At 41.8% G+C, this 23,262-nt stretch overlaps 1 protein-coding gene across 2 annotated transcripts in view; it reads left to right on the top strand.

Moving 5' to 3' along the window:
* The window catches only part of kif6 (kinesin family member 6), a 103,127-nt gene that overhangs the window by 61,641 nt on the left and 18,224 nt on the right, over positions 1–23,262 (top strand). Inside the window, exons 14-21 of one of the 2 annotated variants that reach the window (XM_072690275.1) lie at positions 3,826–3,928; positions 4,311–4,366; positions 14,443–14,493; positions 17,800–17,881; positions 17,979–18,114; positions 20,042–20,112; positions 21,551–21,625; positions 23,140–23,255. In XM_072690275.1, the coding sequence (XP_072546376.1) occupies positions 3,826–3,928; positions 4,311–4,366; positions 14,443–14,493; positions 17,800–17,881; positions 17,979–18,114; positions 20,042–20,112; positions 21,551–21,625; positions 23,140–23,255 (690 nt within the window). The remainder of the gene's footprint in view (positions 1–3,825; positions 3,929–4,310; positions 4,367–14,442; positions 14,494–17,799; positions 17,882–17,978; positions 18,115–20,041; positions 20,113–21,550; positions 21,626–23,139; positions 23,256–23,262) is intronic. The other variant, XM_072690276.1, reaches the window with a different exon arrangement.

Here is a 23,262-nt window from a genome sequence, read left to right as displayed (position 1 = left end):
TAACACAGTGTGCAGTGGATGGAAGGGTGGATGGATTACTTTAGGATGGACCATGACCTGAATTTTGAGGGGTGAAATCTTTTGGTGGTTATCAGTTATTGGGGTCTACTCCATTTGACCATTGAATCCATTTCACCCATGAAACAGAGGTCAGAGATACAGAGAGTCTAAAACTTTTTATACTGTATGATTTCTTCTATATAAAAACATTTATTACCACATTTATAAAACCATTGAAAGAATGCCCTTCACTAAAGGTTGTGGCTTCACTGTAAAACTGATTATACTTTCACTGTAAAAATAATCATTACTAACTGATTATGTTTATTTATTTACATTTATTGAGCTAACTTAACTTAGTTTAGTCAAACTAGTCACATTTTTTACTTCTGCATCTCAATTCAGTCAACAATACATACAGAGTTCATTCTCAAAAACGTTAGTAAATGAGCTGTAGCTAAGGCTCATTAGATATTGTGTAATATGTTTAGTCTGTAGCTCCTCCCCCTCAATCTGTTTACTGTTTATTCCCATCTGCAGGGTATTAGAACTCCTATGACATGACATCCCCAGACTGGAAGGCTTTTGACAACGAAGACTGAGCCCTTGCTGGGATTTGAACTCATAGTCTACTCACAGTTAATGAGCAGCAGTTAGATTGTAGGGCCGGTCTAGAGCTGTGAAATTACACCACATCAAAACACAGTTCTGAGTAAATTCACCTTTCTGTTCCTTATCAGACACAGAAATGTACATGGCTGACCAGCTCTAGAGTGGCACAACTGTCTGACTGCCTTCTTAGCAAAACAGGAGGTCATGACTTTGAATCTAATCAAGAACTCAGCCCTTCAAGGTCAGGAGCCTGAAATAAAGGTAATTTGTCACTTTACAGTGTACAGCGAAATGTGTCCTCCGCATTTAACCCATCTGGTAGTGAACACACACTCACACACACACGTGTTAGGGGCAGTGAGTACACACACACACACCCAACTCCAGCGCCCGGGGAGCAGAACCCTGTTATCGGTATCCCGGCGCTCTAACCGCTGAGCCACCACTGCCCAACAAATAGGAGGACCTCCCCCATGCAATAGGGGAGTTCTAACCTGCAGATGGGAATACACAGTAAACAGATTGAGGGGGTGGAGCCACGGATTAAACATCTTACACAATATTTAATCAGTTTCAGCTACAGCTCAATTACTGATGTTTTTGAGGCTTAACTCAATATGTATAGTTGATCAGAGTGAGATACAGAACTGAAAAACTGTGACTTGACTGAACTAAGTTGAGCTAACTCAAAAAAATCTCTGCTTTATTCATGTAAAATGGAACAAAATAGGTCAAGTGGGAGCTGTAAACCACTGTATGGTCTCTCCAGGACTTGGTCTTGCCCCTGGTATGTAACACCTGATTAATGTTCCTGCTGGTAAATTTATCATGAACTGAACTGAACTGAACTGAAGCCCTGAAGTGTTAGAGGTTAAATGTACACAAAGTGATGTGGAAAACACAGCTGCTCGGCGTTTGCTTAGGGTTTCTTGTAGCTTTAACAGAATTTGGAATCCTGCCAGATCTCAGCCAGTGCCGTAAACATCATTTGTAAATTATCTATAACACAATCATTGTGTTTCTTCTGCTGCTGGCCCTCTATTACATGCCTGTCTGACTGTTACATGCCTACTATTACATGGCCTGGTGTGCATTAGCTGACCTCCATGTTTCCCAGTGGTGCCTATTTTGAAGTTCTAACTAGATTATGAAAGGTAATGAAATCTAAGACCCTTCAGCTCTGTAATTTCTTTTTCTTTTGTCTATCCGTAGTTAGTTTACTGCAGAACGTCTCGTCTGAGCTCTAAAACAGGAGTTCTTTATACACCCTCCAGTGAGCATCTCTTGGTGTGGTTCACAGTGTTGACCTGCCAGAATCGGTCTTTGCTTTGCACCTGGGTCCATTTATATCTGACAGCTGTTTTGGCCAGGCCTTCCCAGGTCAGTGATTTTAGCCTCTTCTCTGTGCTGGCTCTTTCTGCTCCAAAGGATTGTGAAAGCGCCGCGCTGCTCTGACAGCATCCAGCACCTTCTCAGGAGGATGGAATCTCTCAAACAAACACGCCAGCAAACAAAGAACATCTTGAGATGGAGATAGGATGGTTCCAAGTTGTGCTGTGTCACATAAACGTCCCATTGCAAAGAACAAACAGCCTCATTTCAGTCTCCTGTAGACCATGGGCTCCTCTTCAAAGCAATGCTTTGAAGCACAATGTGCCAGTTGTTATTCATTATCATTACTAATAAAATGTAGCAGTACTAATATCGCAGAAATATTTCCAAGAAGATTAAGTATAGAATATTCCACTTGCATAAAGAAGGGGGAAGTTTACTGAAAATAAGTGGGGGGAAAGGTTTCCAGAAGAGAAAGGGATTCCTAATACCTGTGCAAGGTAGCACTACATGCTAGGCAGCCCATGTCTTAAAGCTGTAATAAAGACAAAAAGCATGATATTTACTGGGTAAGTCATGATATTTACTAGATAAGACATGATATTTACTGGGTAAGTCATGATATTTACTAGATAAGACATGATATTTACTGGATAATTATTGGTATTTACTGGATGAGTCCTGATATTTACTGGATAATTAATGGTATTTACTGGGTAATTTATGATATTTACTGGATATTTAATGGTATTTACTGGGTAATTTATGATATTTACTGGGTAATGTATGATATTTACTGGAAAAGTCATGATATATACTGGATAAGACATGATATTTACTGGATAATTAATGTTATTTTCTGGGTAATTTATGATATTTACTGGATAAGACATGATATTTACTGGATAATTAATGGTATTTACTGGGTAATGTATAATATTTACTGGATAAGTCATGATAATTACTGGGTAATTTATAATATTTACTGGATAAGTCATGATATTTACTGGATAAGTCATTATAATTGCTGGATAAGTCATAGTTACTGGATCATTTGTGGTAGTTATTGGATAAGTCATGGTAAATACTGGATAAGTCATGGTACTTGCTGGGTAAGTCGTGGTAATTGCTGGATAAGTCTTTATTTAATGTAGTTTGATGTAGTTTAGTTATTTAATAAGTTATGATAGTTACTGGATAATTTATGGTAGTTACTGGATAATTAATGGTAAATGCTGGATAAGTATTGGTGGTTAATTCACACATACAAGTTATGATAGTTACTGGATAATCAAGGAAGTTAAAAGACAATGGTACTTGCTGATATGCCATGGTAGTTACTAGATCATTCATGGTAGTTACTAGATCATTTATGGTACTTACTAGATCATTCATGGTAGTTACTACATAAGTCATGGTGGGTACTAGATCATATTTGGTAGTTACTTAATAATAAGTCTTAAGATTAATTTCATGCTTAAACACTCATGAGAGGACACTTTGACAGATGGACTTTAACCATCTTTATTTATCTTTATTGATCTAAATGTGCTGAGGATTGCTGAAAGTGATGGAATACAGTAGGCTAATGTATCTCCTTCTGGTCTCAGGAACATGGTCCAAGGAATGTGTCTGGTGAACCTCCTTCCTTAACCTCATTTTTTTTCTACAGTGCCTGTATCATCTATGATCTCTCTTTTATTCAAGCTTGCCACTTCAAACATGGGGCTCGTTTTGGGTAATTACATGTTTTATAATAGAATAAGAGCCGTCTGACAGTTTGTGACGTGTGGTAAACTGATCAAGTGACATGATAATGCATTAGAGAGGCTGTCTCTTTACTCAGCATTGGTTTCTAACATACTTCCTCTTCCTCCCCAGTGCCAGAGCTGTCTATGGGCCGTCAAGAGGCATTTGAGATCTTTAGGAGAGATCATGAGGATCGTCTGACTATTGAAGACAATAAGGCCATACTGAAACAGAGGTCAGTCATATTTTACAATATGGGTAAAACAGGCCCTGTCCATTGAGTCGCCTTCTGTCCACACTCTACCTCTAGCTTAGGTACATACACCTACTATATACATTATATGACCAAATGTTTGTGGAAACCTTTTTTAATAAATGCATTCAGCTACTTTGAGTTGCACCCACTACTGGCACAGATGTACAAATGCACAAACACAGCTTGTCCCTGTAGAGAAGTTCTGCCAATAGAATAGGAGCAGATAAACACAAACCTACTGAAACCTACCTGAATATCCTTAATTTCAGCAGGTGTCCCAATACTTTTGTCCATATAGTGTATTACAAAGCATTTTATGATGTGAATATTTGTCACATGGAAGCTGCATGTCTATTCACAGGTTTGCAGAAGCTAAGGCACTGGGGGAGCAGGTTAACCAGGCCAGGAACAGAGTCAGTAAGTCATTCCGATTACCTAGCTTTCTACCCACAGCCACGCAGTCACTCACAGGATGCTGAGCATTGCTTGCCAGCAGTTTACTCTCCAGAGCTGTGAAGTTATAAAACTCAGAGCGCCAAGAGCATTAACATCATTAATATCATTACCTTGATCAAGAACAGTCCTGGCATGGTCCCCTGATGTGTCTGCACTCTTACTAATGTGCCATGTTTTAAAACCGCACTGTTGGCTAGTTGCCCTTTTCGTTTAAACGATCGGCCCCTCACCAGGGTCCCTCCTCTCTGTGAGTAAAGAGCTGTCACTCAGCACATTCCAGGCCTGTTCCAGGACCCAGGAGATCCTGGGAGTGAGCTCGGCTCTCAGCCTGGCTGTTCCTTCCTCATGCCGTTTTACAGGGTGGGAGCTGCTGCTTTTATGAGCCCCCTGAACACACACCTCTGCGCTTTTCCACTGCTCCCGTGGAATCTCGCTCCTTGCCAGACTGCTGGCGGCCGAAGCATGGCACCATTCTCACAGTCAGGAGACGCCAGGAGTGACAGCAGGACAGTTGGGCGGTGTAGGTTTTCTACAACCTGTAGTGGAACGTTTTGACAGCGTACTAAAGCATCTGCTGGTGTTAACAGAATGGAGGCTGCGCTGTTCCTGTGTTTTCTTTTTCTTGAGGGTGGCTGAAGGGATTAGGCCCCTGAAATATAGTCACATCAGCAGTGACCAGATGTTGATTACAGTATTTGTGAGATGCTTGACTAATCTCTGTAGAAAAGTAAACTCTGGAGCAGATAAACATGAACCTATTGGCACCATGTCTACTGCCAGGCGTGGGCTAGATGAGTATTAAGTTCCCAGCATTGGAGCAGTGAAACTGTGTTCTCTAGAATGATGGCAGTCCATCCAGTACTTTTGGGATGAGTTGGGGAGCTGGAGATGAGGTGGGTGGTGATCATCCAACATCCTGACCTCACTATTGCAGTGCTCCAAAATCTGGTAGAAATGCTTCCCTTGACAGTAGAGACAGTTACTCCAAAAAAGCAATAAAACAACAACTCCCTTTAATACCCTAAATGAGCAGGTTTCCCATTATTTTTCCATTTTTTGCAGTGTGCTTAGAACCTCTAGGTTGTTTAGGGAAGTGTAAATTGTTCTTGTATGGCAGTGACTTGCAAACCGGTCCTCCAGATGCACCACATTTTTGCTCTATCTCTATGTGTTGCGAGTTGGTTGGAGCCAAATTCTGTAACATCTCAGGCCGTTTCAGCTTAGGACCAGTATGAGAACCATTGTTCTATGGCATCTCTCCAAATAACCCTTTAGGGATACCTAGGGATACTATCATTAGCCCACTGAAAACCTCTAAGTTGGATGCTGTGTAGCTTTCCCCTGACCTTTCTGACGCAGTGATGTGTGAGCCGCTCCATTAACACCTAACAACGCCACGTAGCTCACTCCAACAGCAGTGATGACAAGAGTGAGAGAGAGAGCCAAAACAGTGGAGCTTGAGTAACTGTCTGTACATCAACAAGTTCACCCCTCTTCTCTCCCAGGTCAGCACATTTCATCAAGCCTGTATGGACACTTAGTGTTTTGTCATTTATTTATTTTTTTGTAGCTTACTTGATGTCTCACATTTGCTTGGTTTGGACATTTTGACAGCCGTTACTTCAAGCACCCTTTCACTAACGATCAGTAGCTGTACAGTGCAGTTCAGTCTTCAGGATCGAGCAGCTTCAAGAGTGCCACATTTTAAAGACCAAGACTTTGAAGGCCTCGCTCCAGTTTCAGTTTCAAAAATGTCCCAACCACAAGCCTGCCAAGTCTCTCTCAACAGCATAATTACTCATCATCCTTGCGCAGTGCTCGGTACATGCTGTTCACATCGGCTGTGCCTCACTCTCCTGGTGTCGGATTGAGGTTCGGATCAGGTTCAGATGAAATGGAGCATCTCACCTCCCAACATCTCTTGGACTTTTCTTCCTTTAAGAGTCACGCTTGTGGGTTTCAGTGGCATTCAGTTGCTGCACCAAGCAGAGCGCCAACAAAGACTTCACACCCGGACACTCTAGAGGCCCTGATGTTCCCGTCGGTGTTATGCTTTGGTGGGGATACAGCTGAGGTCTGGAATTTTTATTGTGCCAGTAATCTCTCAGAGTGTTGGGAAATGCTTGGGTGACGGGATTAATGCTATTGCAGACACGGCGTCACAAAGCACAGCTATAGCGCAGCGGTAGCGTCACAGTGAGAGTAAAAAGGAATGCTCCAAGTTCAAGCAGGCCTCTGGTTCTTGTTCTTCTTAGATTCTGCTTTACTGGTATGGGTTTAATGGAATGAACAGTTGAACATCATTTAAAGAACGTATCACATTTTGGTATTAACTAAATATGCTGATTTTTAGTAAATTGATGTAAAAAGATGATGCTATGTGGGAAAGTTTAAAGTGATTAAATAGCTGATGTGGTTTATGACAATGTGTATAGCATACTTTTATCTATAAAAGTGGGTAAAAGTATGTAGTATAGCTGAGACAAGTATATGATGATCTTGACATCAGAAAGCTGACACTTGTTAACCCCTTAAACTGTCTATGACCTGTCAGTGGGCCATATGAAAGTGTTAGTGTTAGAATTCAGTGCTTGATGTTTAAAAAGAATACATGGTAGTCTAAGTATGAAGACTTATGAATGACCACATTTCACAAGCCTGAGTTAGACCTGGAAACTGGAAACAAACTCCGATTGATTGGCGTCTGACTGTGGCGAGTGCACATTAGACACACAGGAGTTAGAAGAGCAATGTTTTGCTTTTCTTTTGTAGGGTTGGGCTTATATTTTGAATAATAAAATGCTGCCTAAGTGGAACAAACTGAACTAATGTAACTCCTCCTAATGTAAGTTTTATTTTTTTTATTATTTTATTTATTTTGTACTTTTGTAACATAAAAGATGCTTATGTATTGTTTTATTAACCCTACACAAAAATATGATTACATTTGCTTAACAGACTACTGGCTGTCCTAGATAATATGCCCATGTAGGGCCTGTATGGGTAGCCCAGCTGAGAACCAGAAGATTTTGTCCATTGGTTCCAAATTGGTCCCACATATGGATGCAGAACCAGGTTAAACATTGGCCCCATCTGGGTTTTACACTTCAAATGGGGCCTAGATGGGACACATGTGAGTTTAAGGTGGGCTGTAATGATTGGACCCATTTGGAAAGCCCAACTGGGTCCCAGTCACAACATATGTACAAACCCACTCATTGCCAATACCCACCTGGAACCCACCTAGCCCACGTTCCACTCAGGTTGGGGTACCAACTACTGCAAGGGGGCGTATTGTATGCTAAGGCATTTGTTTTTGTTTTGTTTTTTTTTTTGCTATTGTACCATGCCTGTACAGAACTGTGATGTATACCAAGCCATGTCTTCTGTGTAGCATTCCACCCCTACCCAATGGGTGGTGACTACACTGAGAGCAGTAGTAAGGTCATTTTGGATCTTCTGCTGATGGACGATCAACATCTAGCTGGGCACAGTGAAGGGAGGCTGCTTGGAGCCTCTGCTGCCAGTGGGCTGTTGTTCTTGGCCAGGATTTTGTTTGAGAACCCTGTCCTATCATATCCTTTCTCTCACTGCCTTCTCCTGAATACGCGAGGACAAACACATCTGACGCAGCGCCCTGTGATGTATGTGCTCGGCTGGACGAGAAGCGAAGAGCCGCCGAGAAAGCGATCGGGGTCCCCAATAGACTTTCCAGATGTGTGGGGATTTATGGAGTCCTGTCCCACGTACAGCATCTGCTATCCTCTTCGCGCATCTCCCCTTCCCCTCAGCCCAGCGCTCCGGTCAATAGCTGTGGCCCACGCTCCTGGAACAGCGGATCAGTCGCACAGAAGGATCCGGATGAGCATAAATACCATCCGCATGTTTGGGGCATTAGAGCCGTGTGTGTTTGTCTATCTCTGACCTCAATAGTTTCCTTGGTTTGGTAGAATTGCTCATAGTTATGCTGTTTTTCTCAGTTTTTTTATATTGGAGTGTAGGGGATGGTTGTAAACACCTCTGAGGGATGTGCATGGACTCTGCCGAGTCCATGTGTTCTTGTCTAGCCGTTACAGCCTTGCGTGTTTATTGTTGGTGGCTGTAACCCCAGGCTTTGAACTGACATCCAAGTGCACTCCTGAAGTATCATTGTGGTTTCGCATTGGAATTTGTCTATTGGATAAATGTTGTCAAGAAGATGTAAGAATAGTACGTTGAGTATATCATTATTCCGTCACACACACTCACACTGTGTTAGTTTGTCTAAAAAGCACTTCAAAAGCATTGACTGTACTATTTTGTGTTCAGACTGAGCTGCATTCATTCGCATGGCCGCCAAAGAAACATGAAGTGATGATGTTGGTCGCTGTCCCAATAGTTCAGACACTGGCGGTTTCTGTCGTGTTTTTGTGAATTAGGGTGACTGCGGCACAGAGAATCCGAGGAGAAAAGCATATTTGTGGGCAAGGCGGCGCCTCCGTGTTCACGTGTACAATTATTAGTGATGAATCATGTGCTCATCAAGCTAGTGTTTACCACCACCGCGGCCTTACTTCTACATATGCCTCAGGAAACCGAATACAGCTGATAGAAAACAAGTCAATGACCTATCTCATGGTCTGGCTTAGCTTGAGACAGTTTTTTTTGGAGAATCCACTGAATAAGAACATAGTAGAAAGGGTTATTCATACAAGATCTGACTAGGCTGTTTATCATGTTCACTGAGATGAAAATAGCCCTGCTCCTGGCAGAAAAAGGCCAGATGAGAAACCTGTCAGTTTTGAGAAGAAAGTGCTGCAACAGCAAAAATCCAGAATATGTTTTGGATGTAACCAGATCATTTGCCTTTATCCAAGAACAGTAAATACTCCATTTAGATGCTAAATGGAGCCTTTATCATAATACTTATACTGACTTGATCATCCAGATTTGTGGTGGAGATGGCTTGGACTCCAGGGGATGGACCATTTAAGAGCACTGGGATGGAGGATGTTTTTCAGACATTTAGTGTACATCATTTAGCAAGGCCTGTTTGCAGTGTCAGATGGTCAACTTAAAGAGATACTTTGCGTATACTTTCACTGTAAAGTAAGCTCTGGTTAACTTAGTTATATGCCAATGTTTGAGCACCACTGGCCACATATTACCACATATTTGGTTGATTTTGGTTGAGTGGAACAGAAGCTTCTGTTTGAGGACTTTGCACTCACTTCTCCTGTTCGTTGGTGGTCTTGCATGTATAGCATGTTTAAGATCTACCCATGGATTTTCAGTGATGTTCAGGTCAGGGGACTGTCAGAACCATTCCAGTAGTTTGTGGTGAATTCTGATGTTGGTTGGTGTGGCGCAACAGATAACACCACTACCGGCCAGTGAGCTACCACACCATGTGGGAGACTGGGGTTCGTGGTCTGGGTGACTGTGCTGCGCTACACTAATAAGAGTCCTTGGTCAAGACTGCTAACACTACATTGGCCCACATCTGTAATACAAGTAACCTTGTAAGTCGCTCTGGATAAGAGCATCAGCTAAATGTCATAAATGTAAATGTAAATGGATCCTTGTCCTGTTGTATGAGGCAGCTTTCTCCCAGCTTCAGTTTCTTGACTGACTGCAAAATGTTTGCTTCCAGAATTTACAGTATGATGCAGACAGCATCTACCTCCATGCTCAACAGTTGGTGAAGTGGTTCAATTTAACAAACGCTGATCCTGTTTCCCTCTGTGATTGTGATTATGATTAAAGTGTTTAAAAGTGTTTATCAGTTATTTATCAGTCGACCAGCTTTGGCCCTGATGTGCAAAACTGCACAGTAGAATGGTGCACAATCTGCAGGTGTTTGCTGTTGTGTGGAGTGAAGGTGGGGTCGCTTTGCCTGTCTTGCTAGCATATAAGTCATTTTGAGCATTTCTATTGGTCTGTTCATCCAGAATTATTTACACAGTGTACAGAGCAGCTACAGGGTTCAAAGGATGGTGAAACTAAATATGGACATACATGTTTTTCATTGGACAGCAGCAATATGAGCATTTTTGAGTAGCCTTTAGATCTCGTCTTTACTTCTGTTTTAGTTTCAGTTAGAGAATTTATTGCAATCTGGAGTTGTTCATAATTCCCATGACAGTTCCTGACCTGCCTAGCCTAGTCTCTGAGGCCTAACAATTGGGACCTAACACTTTAATGTCCCAGAATCTACAACTAAAAGGGTGTCCAAACTTTTGCACATACCCCAAGCACTTTTTTCTATTTTTAAGGAACTATAAAATGACTGTATATTAACATATGTATTTTTAATTGGTTACAAAACATGTTATTTGACTGGGGTTTCCAAATCTTTGCCTACAGCTGTATTTTATATGAATAATTGAGCACTGATAAATCTACGCCTCACTGACATTAAATAACCTTCTTTGACTACACTTTCGTACAAAAATAAGTTGTGGGCTTACATTCCTTATTTATATTTTTTTCAGACTTTTGAAATACATACATGTTGGGAACTCAAGGACATCTTTGCTCTAACCATGATTTTTATGCTGCCGATTGCGTATATGCTCCAGCCCACAGGAATCTCAGAATAACTGTCAAGGCTCTTTGCTGGAAACCAGACATTTACAGATATGGAAACATCTTGTGACACATGCACGGTTTTGGAATTAATCTGAGTAACATGATGCTGAAGGCCTAGTGTTTACTGGAAAAGGAAAATAACTGGACCTGCAGGAGGCCTTTGTGGCACAAGTGGCACACTCCATTCCTGTCCTCCTGGATTATAAGTTCCTGTGGAATTTACGTACAAGCCGTACCAAGCTTGTGCTTGAGTAATGTGAACGGCAGACACAGGCCTGATTAGAACAGGCACCACACTGCAGTGAGCCATGTGGGATCACTTTCCTCCAGAACACAAGCCTTACTGCCACCATGACCATCCTCCCTGCCACTGAGTACTGTAGCTGCTTTTGTTAAAGAATTAGCTTTTGTCTAATGCTGGCTTCTTTATAAGCTATTAGAAACTACTGACCTCAACCTACAATGCATGTCCAAATGTCATTTAATGAATGCATTCAGGCACTTTAGGCTGAACCTATTGCTGACACAGATGTGCAAATGCACACACACACACAGCTTGTCTAGTCCCTGTACTTCTAATATAATAAAACTCCCTAAAAGAGATAAACATGAACCCTTTGGCACCATGCTGCCTAATGCCAGGTGTGAGCTAGAGGGGTATGAAGCCCTGAGTGATCATCACTCATTCAACATCCTAAAATTCACTAGTGTCGCTGAATGCAATCAAATCCTCACAGCAATGCTCCACAATCTAGTAGAAAGCCCCCTTCCCTGGACAGTAGCGACAGTTTAAAACAAAGCAGGTTAAACTCTTTTTGACCAGGTGTCCCAATACTTTTGTCAATATAGTGTAGTTTGAGGTGTCTGGGCGGCCACCAGTTCTTTCTTCTGCTTCTGCTTCACCCTCTTTTGATTCGCACGCAGACAAGACTCCTAATGCTTTAGTCTACTTTGATCTGCTTCCATAACCTGATGAAATTGTGAGTCTCCCTCGTCATCCACACTGTAAGTGCTCACCCTCACCTCCTTAATGTACATCTTACCACTCACCGGACGCTCAGCCATGCACTGGGCTAAACATCTCTCTGACAGTCGTCAGATCTATGGAGAAACCCTACAGTGACTGATGAGCGAGCTCTAGTAGCCTTCCAGCTCCTATACAGGTTCTTCTGGTTCTTCTCCAGGCCCTCATCCGGCCCTTGTGCTTTCTCATTCTGTCAGCATTGGCAGGTCAGGCAAGGTTCAAACCACTCAGCAGTTCTGCTAAGTGTTTCTTAATCCTGTTACTTTATGAGGTAAGTTATGACCAGGCAACCCATGCTGATCGCCCAGGGGTTTGGTCAGGCAACTGGATCTCTGCGCTCCATTTGGCCCTCGGGGGTACTCTCCTGGTCCTGCTGTCCGTTAAGGCGAACACCTGGCCGAGAGCATCACTGTCTTCAGGCTGGTCTGTACCGCAGTGAGCTTGAACTTAAAGGGCATTTGTGTATTTGTTACAGGGGCGAGTTTTTGCATTCTTCAGTGTAAACAGCTTGCACTGAGCTCTATCCCATCTCCAGCTACTCTAGCCTGTCAGCACCTTCTACTTAGCAGCCTGAGTCACCATGTGGCTTCCTCATCAACACTACCTGAACAGTGTGAACAGAAGCAGACGAAGAAGTGATATATGATCACGGGTTCAGTAGCACAAACTGAATGTCACGTTGGCTGATTATTTTTTTTGTTTTTTGGTCCCCTGAGGAGGAGCAGTGTTTGTGGAACAGAGAAGCTTTGGTGGGGGAAACTGTCGATTTTTTTCATTTGGCATCTTTCAGTCTGGCTGTCCCGAACACGTCACGCGTTTCTCCAGAACCTGATCCAGCGGACCTTGCCATGGATATTACTTTACCGTGGACAGAAATGGGTCACCAGAAGTGCTACCTGATATCGGAATCCCACATGTCATGCAATATTTTATCTCCCTACATCCTTTGGGACAAGTGAAGGGGGGCCACAGACAGCAAGGCGACTAGCTGGGTCACAGATTGGCTCCACTGGTCATCTGGGACTCTTTATCCAATTGATCTTCTCTCCATCCACTCACTCATGTGTTCCCCTTTCACACTTTTTCAGCTTTCTCTGTGATCAGTGATCAGACTACCTCTTATGCTGTTCAGTAAAGACAGACAGACAGACAGATCGACAGATAGACAGGTAGAGAGATATGTAGTAAAAGTATTCGGACACGTTGTCATTCATTGTTTCTTCTGATGTCAAGGGTATTAAAAGAGGGTCTGTCCTGTTTTTGTTCGAGTTATTGTCTCCACTGTCCAGGGAGGGAATTCTACAAAATTTTAGAACATTGCTGTGAGGATTTGATTGCATTTCTAGACTCTCTATTAAAAATAGAATGGATGTTGGATGATCACCACCCACAACATCCACAACTCATCCCAAAAGTATTGAGTGGAGCACCTACCATCATTCCAGAGAACCATCATTCTGGAGGAGATCTCTAGTGCTAATGGAAGTTACAAACGGTTGGGTTAACTGGCTGTACCAAAATGGTTGAAAAAGGGACAAATTGACAAACAAATAATTGACAAAAAAATAATAATAAAAATAAATAAATATATAAATTGATGCGTCTGAGTTACAGACACTACAAAACTGAATTTTCAGCCAGTAGGGGGCGGACTAGCCAGGTTTGGAACAGCTGAAGTGTATTTAATTAAATAGCATTACATAGATTCTGTTGGACAAACCACTGGTTTTGCCAAAATGCAACAAGAATGTCTGTAATGTCAAAAAATATGCATGAATATGATTTTACTGTCACTTCATTCATCACTTCATTTAAGGTGAAGATAATTACAGTTAGAAGTGAGTTACACTTTATTGGTTAAAAGGGAAATTGGTTGTTTAGCTATTTCTGTTTGTCTGAAACATGAGTAATGGTAAAGCATGGTGTCAGCATGATAACTGTCCACTTCCAGAACCTTTCCATTCAACTGTCTGCCCTTCCATATGCTGCAGCTCCCCAACCACCGCCATCCCAACCACATGTTTTATTAGAATTGTCAAAGTGTTTAATCTGGCATATCAACAGCACTAGCACTCTACACTAAATCCATGTTTTTCCACTGACTCCCATTGTAAATGCTCTCTCACAGGCACGCAAAAGACATGTATGTTTTTGTATGGCTGCTATAAATTGTTAGGTCTTTTCAGTGTGGCAGCTGTAATAGATGTGTCTGGGGCCCAGCGTTGTGTCTGTGTTTATGTGAAACATACACAGCCCCTTAGACCCAGTTCTGTCACCAGCCATACTGGTAAACTGTCACTGTTTTATAGCAAATCCTCACTGGGCTCTGGTAGTCTGTAGGCCTGTAAGGCTGTTTAGCTATCCTTGGATTATTATATGATTCTTTGTGACTTTGTTTTAGCCTCCCTCTGATTCTTTCTCTACCTGTCTGCTGTCTTCCCAGATGAGCTGAAGAAGCAGTTGGAGATGAGAAGGATGCAGATGGCAGCACAGGGTAGGTGCTATCGCTCTTCATCCATACTTCATCCATCATGCCTATCCACAGTGGCTTTTGGAGAGTGTGTTTCCTCGTATTTCACAACACAGTAATATACAGTACAGCAATAGGTGGCAAGCTGTATGTTCATTCGACTTCATGCCAGCGGATTGTGTCTGATTTACACCTGAAACAGATGCAAAAGGCTCAGCACACTGGGCCTTGCATGGTTTATTGTGCGCTTTGAGATAGATGTCTGATCAAACACAGGTGTTCTTCAGGTGTTTGGATGAGCTGCAGCTTTCACATGATCCAGCAAACATATATAATTGTGGTAAAAAACATATTTAATGCTTAAACCTCCTGAGGAGTCTGAGGCCTGTCAGCCACTTTTTCAGATGGTTTGACTTGCCTTGACATTTTTAAATATTTCACCTATCTAGAAAAAACAATGGGCATCATTCACCATATTCTCTTCCATTTGTTCTTGAGAAAAGTCCTACCAAGACGTTTAACCCACAGAATTGTTTACAGCTATGCTCCTATAATGATGATGATGATAATGATGATGATGATGGATCCTCCATTGTCCTTGAAAAATGAGAAGACATTGGTGAGTGTCAGAATCTTTGTTAAAACTGCATAAGCTTAACAACGGTTGAGTGCAAGTTCAGTCCCTGGTGATGCCACAGCCAAGACCAGAGAGCATAACTGACCTCACTCTCTCTCTCTCTCTCTCTCTGTGTGGGATGTAGGATGGTCCTCCATCTCGTCACATTGTCCAGCATGATGTTAGCTAATGTGGGTGTCCATTAGCTGATGGTACAGAATCGGCAGTTAGTGTTCTTCTCTAAGCTGTACAGCGATGTGGAGATACTGTCAGTTGAAAAGATGTCAAAAAGATGTGAAAAGATGTTTGCAAAGATGCAAAGGAGCTTCAAATGTCTTGGAGGAAACCCTCCCAGCTTCTGAGAAATGTATGAAAAGGGAAACCTAGATAGTAGCGGCAGTTAGTCACCTTGCATGTTTAAGGTGGTAGTAACTTCAGGCTCCTAAAGATGCTGTTGAGGATTGGGCTATAAATACCTGCAGGGTGTGTGACGGGATTCATAGATTGAGAATTGGGAGGTACAGTGAAGTGCAGTGAAGATATTAATGATTGGCAAAAAAGAGGTGATTGCATTTGGGAGTGCCGAATGCCGTAGTGTGAAGGAATATTCAGGAGCATTCAGACATCAGGACTGGCTCATTAAATCCCCAGATTTGAATCCTCTTAAAAATCTATGGGACAACCTGGAACAACGAGCAAACGTCAGGGAAGACATCCACGACATCGGGCCGAACTGCACAATTCTTTGATGCAAGGCTGAACATTGATGTCGCCTACATATTTTTTTTGCTTCTGAGTTGATTGATCTTATTGATCTTATGTCTAAGCATGTCATGGTTCACTAGTGTGTTCTGAGTGTATTGGAAGGTAAGGTGTGTTCCAATTGCAATGCATAGTATTATTTTGCATAGTAGTATTTTGCCCATATGTTGCGTGGATATCTAGCAGCTGATTCAATCCCCTATGTTTCCATATTTTTTTTTTTTTGCAAAAACCTAAAATATCTTAATGTGACTTTCAACCCAGTATCATCCAGTCCAGCCGTACGACCTCACACATCTGGAGTAGAATGGGACCAAATGGGAGGAGAGTGGGTGGCATGGCATTTACATCGATGCCTTCTTGTCGATAAACAACTTGGAAGGAGGCAGCTCAGTGTACAAACATAGCCTCTGATGCCAGTGGCTGCTGGCTGTTTAGCTGCATCAAAGACGCATTTCAGCAAAGCCTGCATTTTATTATGGAGGAGCATGCAGTAGAAACACACCCAAGAGCTTTGAATATAGCTATTCTGTATACAGAAGCTTTGGAGTTCATGGTGATTGGGTGTGTTGCTATGAGTGACCCATCTACAGCGGCTGTGTGGAGTGTTTATGAAAGACTGGAGTATTTTGGTTCTGTTCTGTGGTAGTGTGTGTGGCCTTAACCACTCCGTGTTAGATGTGGAGTTTCTTAGTGGCACCATGTGAGCTGATTCAGTGTGCTGGCTGGCTGACAGGGTTCTGAGAAACACACAGAGGGAAATGTTCCTGCTGATCCGTGAATCGAGGGCATTGGAGAATGGACAGAATGAAGCACACCATCTGTCTGTACATACAGTTGTGAAAAAATTAGGACACCCAATGAAAACCTTTCTGGACATTGGATCTTCATTTGAGTTATATTAAGAGAGGCAGTAATATATGTCTTTAAAAATCAGACAATCAGCCATAACATTAGTAGCTAATTAGTACCTAATACTGAGTAGGTCCTTCTTGTGCAGCCACAATAGATCTGAACATTCGAGGCATGGACTCCACAAGGACCCTGAAGATATCCTATAGTATCTGGCACCATGATGCTAGCAGCAGATCCTTTAAGTCCTGTAAGTTGTGAGGTGGGGCCTCCATGAGCATCAATGAGCCTTAGGTATCCTAGGATGTTCTGACCCAGTTATCTTGCCATCGCAATTTGCCTTAAATTAGCTCATTAGCTCATTTTTCTTGATTTTAACACACATTTTTTTAAGAACTAACAGTTCACTTACTGCCTTATGTATTCAACATTTGACAGGAGTCACTGTAGATGAAGATTATTACAATATAAATTGCATAAAATTAGAATTGGCTGCAGCACATCTGCTGACTAGACCCAACAAGCTCTCTGAGGCCTTCAGAAAGAAGGCTGTAGATGCAGAGGAGTTTTGGGAGGGATATGAAATATGAACAATAGAACAATAATATAATAGCATATAATAACAATTAGAAGTCAGTCTTTCCACTGTCTGATGAATTTTTACCTAGTGAAACAACTGCCAATGTGGCCAGGTCGGGCCGTCCAAGCAACTAATCGCAGGACCTGCTGGTAGCTCTTGCTGCAGTTGATGTCAAAATACATGCTTCTACCATCTGCACTACTTTTATTTTCATCTTTAGCTTTAAATAAGCTTCCTGCCCTGATATTTACCACCAAGAGCAGACTAAACTAAATATCTGAGGAAGTCGACTGAATCCTCTCTAACCTTGTTCTGATCATCTGCAGCTGATCTTTAGGCATTTTAAGTAGTAGTAAATGTGGGGGTGTCCTATTTGTTTTTTCCTCTCTAGAAAATTGCATTTGTATTAATTACATTTAATTTCTTTTATTGTGTTGTGTTGTATTTATTATTGTATATTGTGCTGCTGTATGCTTAATAAATCAATAAATAAGCTTCAGGCCTCTTTCCTTTGCTCTAGGTGTAACGGGGAACCAGCCAGATTCTGAATCAGACCCTGTAGAGGAGAGACTACGCACCCAGATTGAAGAGGAGAAGAAAAAGTGTGTTTTTAACCCAAATATCTTTATATTTAATAATACAAACCTAAACATGGAATTAAATGTGTATACATTTGCCGTATGTTTTTTCCTATTATAGTTATAAGAGCACTTTTGGACGTTTGAAAGGCTTGAAGACTGAGATTGAACATCTGCAGCACCTGCTTCAAAAGTCAAAGATCAAGCTGCAGAGGGACTTCCAGGACTGGTGGACCCAGGAGGCCTCAAAGTTACAGGTTCCATAGCTCTTCGTTTGACGTACATGACAAAGTGGAGCTAGCTTAAATTCAGGATCGTAAAATGAATCTGTCTCCCAGACCCACGAAAGGTAGAGTGGTCTGCTGTGCACTCTCCAGATGCCTGATGTTGATCAGACGTGTCTGGGATCCAGCACGGCCCACGTTCTTAATGTTATTCAGCAACATCTGACCAGCAGACTGAGCTGGAAATGCCCCGTTTTGATCCCGTCAATAGGAAATGGGAGTCTTCCATGCAGACTCACGGGCAGCTGCGTAGCATTGCTCCATCCGTGAATCTTTCCTCGATCATTTCCGAAGGAAATGGCTCATGTTGCGCATGGACTTTGCATGCTCTGTTTCTAGTTTACTTATTCACGTTAGGATTGTGTCAATCTTGTTCTAGCGCGCAAACATAATCCTTCGTTATACAGTGGAAACATCTGCATCATTTGGACGTGCCTGAAAAGTTCCTGTTCATGTGAGCTCTAATCTTAGCATGCTAAAGTACCTATTAGCTCATTAGCGTCTGAGTCAGCTTCGCATGTAGGGTTTAATTTGGGCAATTCTTTCTGCTCGGAACAGTAAATTGCAATTTATTCTTGAAGTTCCTTTTTGAAAGACAGTCAGTGTCCAAGATGAGTTCAAACCCAGAAACCACTGCTGTCAAAACAAAGACCGGGAGAGACAGTGATTCATTGAATCATACAGTGAGCCAACAGATTCATGCAGCTTGAAACTGGTCATAATTGAAAGTTCTTTGAACCAGCCTAAATTACATGAGCTTTTATAGTATTAAGTTATATACAGCTGTATGCAAAAGTCTGGACACCTAAATTATATGATTGGTTGATTTTATGAGTTAAAATCCGAGCAAATGTGTCATCACTTTTGCACATGTTGTAGTTTATGTTTTAGTTTATTCCAGTATTTATGTCCTAGTCAGGTTATTTAGCTCCCCCAATCGCTGAGGATCAGCCAATACCGATCTGATCCGATCTTTGTGTGTGTGTAAATAATCCAGCCCCACAGTTTAGATCAGATGAGCTGCTGATTAATACAGTCAGTAAAATTCCTTTATTTTTAGGATCAGTTTCTATAATCAGACATTCTGGACTGATTTATTTCGTTTAGTCGAGACTTTTCTTTAAATTACTGTTTTATAGTGTTTATTATCTTATAATCCAGTCTGACTCTCCTCCCTGACCAATCAGCTCCCAGCTCCTCTAAACACTGCAGTCTAATCACTTTCTGTGTGTGTAAGGTGTATCTGTGGTTGTTGGTCTATTGGTTTGTATTAACTGGTTTAAAGTGGGTGAATATGCTGTGTGTGATTTGGGTTTCTATAGTGTGTGTGTGTGTGTGTGTGTGTGTGTGTGTGTGTGTGTGTTAGCATTAGCGTTAGCCTCCACTCGGTTCTGAATGGGTTCTTCAGGGCTGTTTTAAAAGCAGAGACAGGCGAGTGAGCGGTTCTGCGGTTCTCCCGCTGGTAAAACAGAGCGTTTCAGTGAGAGTTTTAAAGGGTCAGATATTATGATCTGTTTTCATGTTCCACTGTAAAACAGAGCTCCACACTGCAGAACCTGCTGCTGAGGACACCAGATGGCGCTCTGAACACCATGGTTAAAACAAAACTCTGGAACTGGATTGGGATTAAAATAGCCGATACTCGATTCACTAAAACATGCCTGGATCAGCCCCGACCCTAATACACTGGACTGGATTGAGACATCTGCATCCAATATGTTTAATGCAGCAAATAAACAGCAGTTGTGTATTACAACATGCGGAAGTGTGTTAACAGCTAATGTTAACTGCACAATTTGACCAGGGGGGCCCAAACCGGTTAGCACAACTGTATATAAATTAATATTATGCAAGATTTTTGTCAGATAGGCTCACAGTGTCTGTGTGTGTCATTTTACAGCAGGATCAAAAACCAGAGAGTAGAGAAGCGAGGCAGAGCCAGGAGAGCTCTCTCTGCAGTGCTTCATCCAGGTGAGATTGACAGATTTACACACACACAGTACCATTACATTACAGAGCTCAATGCAGACGCAAGACTGTAAGACAAGAACAACTTTACTTGATCATCTTGACATGTTTGGATATTTTCGTTGCTTAAATCTTACCTAAACAAAAGTATTGGGACATTTTCACATTACACCTACAGAGGTGTATGGAGCTGGTCCCCCTTTGCAGCTCTAACAGCAGGTTTGGAAATGCACATGGTCTGCCACTTCTACACCTGAATGAAACACCTGAATTTCATGATTAAGAGGTGTGTCCCAATACTATATGGAATTATTGGGGCAGTTTGGAACAATGTGAGCATGGCATGATTGCTGGAGTTAAAAGCACAGGTTTGAAGATTTCTAGAACTGCTGAACTGCCGAAGAGACAGTTCTGCAGACAGAAACACTTGTTATAGAGAGAGGTCAGCAGAGACTGGCCAGACTGGTTGGAGCTGACAGAAAACAGGTACAGACTTAAAGGATGGGCTACAACAGCAGCGATCCACGCCAGCTAAGCTAAGGCTGCAGTGTGGTCAGTACACAGTAGGCCACTCCATAGGCAGGTTACAGCAGTGGTCACCAACGCTCTTCTTGGTCATCTATCTTCCTGCAGATTTCTCTTCCAACCCAAATCTACCACACATCACTCAGCTAAACATAGACTTCTGATGGCGGTCACTAAACACATGGGGTGGGGTCATGTAAGGTTTAAACTACACCCTACAGCAAAGCAGATCTTCAGGAGCAGGGTTGATGACCACTGTGTTAAGAGTCTGTCATGGTGTTTCAGAACTAGCAGTGCCCCTAGTGGTCATATAATATTCTGCAAGCTCCATATTCCATGAGAGGGTCTCAATACTTTTGTCCATATAGTGTAGATTAGATGTAACACTAACACAAAAGGTTATTTAAAGGACCACATGCAACAGGTTTTCCAACATAAAGAAGAACCATGTAACCCATGCAAAGAATTTTACATATTATATAGAACCATTGGGACTAATTATATTAGTCCCAATATATTATTATATACTATTATATAGAATAAAGAATAAAGAATAAAGGGACTAATACCTATTAGTCCCCACTGCGGGACTAATAAAGGACTATCTTATCTTATCTTATCTTATCTTATCTTATTGCCTTTACTAAAGCACCCTCAAAGAGCACCTTTTTAATAGTGTAGTGTAAGAGTATAATCAGCCTGTTGGTATGGAAATGGCTGCAGTGTGAGCTGCCACTACGTTTGAACCAGGCTTTCCCTTTAGGCCTTTAGGCTTTAGGCCCTTTAGGTCATATGACAGTGACAGGCAAGCTCCTGGTTGTGCACAAGAAGAAAGTAGTTTATCTGTCCATTTTCAGTGAGAAGCAACTGTTATAGTCTGAAAAGCTCATTTTAATCTGTGCTTTAAATATTCCAGCTCATATGACCATGCCATCAACGTCCAAGAGAGAAAACACAGTGATCTAACTGCTCCATCTACAAGAGATCTGAGGTAGGCAAATGTGAGGATGCACATAATCTGAGTACAGATCTATGCAGCATATTTCACAATAAAAGGACATATTAAGTGTTATTAAGGTCACTCTGTTGCTGGAAAAAGCCTATTTGCTGCCAATATTTCAGTGAATAATATGTGCTGTTGCTTCAGTAAGAATATATGTAAGAATATGTTTTAAATTCTGTGGGGAAGAAAACTGTCAGATAAAATGGTCAGCAGTAATGTCCTCCGAACACTCTTTGTGGTAACTCTCAGAAGGTCGTGAATAAATACAAACAGTGGAACTGCCACATAGCTTAACCCGATTTAAGAGTATTAAAACCACAGAGCAGAGAACGTAAACTATTTCACCTACCACTCTGCGCACTATGTAGCTTTGTCCTCTTTGACCTCTGTCTAGCTTTTACTCTTCATTTTACTTCAGTGCCTCTTACAGTGTCTTCCTCAAATAAAACTGTACACTGAGAAGTACACCTACAGTCAGGTGAAAAAAATAGAACATACTGGACTGAAATTCGTGGACATGTGGTTTTCATTTTAACAATCCAGTTTGAGACATTGCAAGACCATCTGTCTAACAACTGATGCTGAAGTTGAGGTGGGCCATGCAGCATGACAACAACCCCAAACATTCAAATGGATCCATCAAGGAAAGGCTCAAAAGAAAGAACTAGAATGCTCTGGCCAAGTCAAAGCAAGAAACACCTCAGAAGCTGAAAACATCACACAGATGAAAGAATTCTGCATGAAGGAGTGGGATAACCTTCTCCCAGTTGATTTCAGAGACTGGTAGACATTATAGGAAATTGAGGTTATTTTAGCCAAAGGGATAAATACCAGCTGTTAGATCAAATGGTGTCTTAACTTGTACATTTCTATTAATTACATTTAACAAAATATCATTTCCTACCTTTTTAACATGACTGTAAGTTACTTGTATTTCTTAAATAAGTGAGCCTACAGCTGTGTCCCAATTTAGAGGCTGCATCGTTCGAAGGATGCAGTATATGAAGGCTGCATAGACCATGAACCCACTCTCTGCTGGATTCCCTGTGTTCGTCACAGCACTGCACTCACCAATGTCACAAACTACACTCCTGTCACCTTGATACTTTGACTACTCATCGGCACGCAATGAAGTTAGATATATTTTGGGCACCTGATCCTTTATTGCCACGGAAAAGAAGGACGCATTGCTCGGCCGTATATGAAAAAGACTTCAGAATGGGACAGCCGTGACACAAACCTCTGAAGGATGCAGCCCATGAATTGGGACAGTGCTTATGAGTGAAGGCAGGAGATGACATTCTGAGTCCAGTCCTCAGATATCCCACCTTTATCCCAGTGTCAAGTCTTCAGTGGTCTTGATGGCTTGAATCAGTTGTATTAAGAGCTGTAAAGGACTACATCTGGACATTGGACTAAGGTTCCCCAAAGACTGGGCTGAGAAACACTATTTTAGACAGCATACAGTATTATATTCTTATATTATATTCTTTTTTTAATAGAGCCCTGTCTTCTTCTGGCCTTTCCTCTACATCTATCCCAATGACTGGAGACCAGCAGACGGATGCAGATATACTGGCCTTCATCAAAGCCAGGAAAAGCCTGCTCACCAGATCAGGTACCTT

This window comes from Salminus brasiliensis, chromosome 10, assembly GCF_030463535.1.
Source record: "Salminus brasiliensis chromosome 10, fSalBra1.hap2, whole genome shotgun sequence".
Taxonomy (NCBI): Eukaryota; Metazoa; Chordata; class Actinopteri; order Characiformes; family Bryconidae; genus Salminus; species Salminus brasiliensis.
The sequence above is the reverse complement of the archived record's forward strand: the minus strand, read 5'-3'. Positions and strand labels throughout refer to the sequence as shown.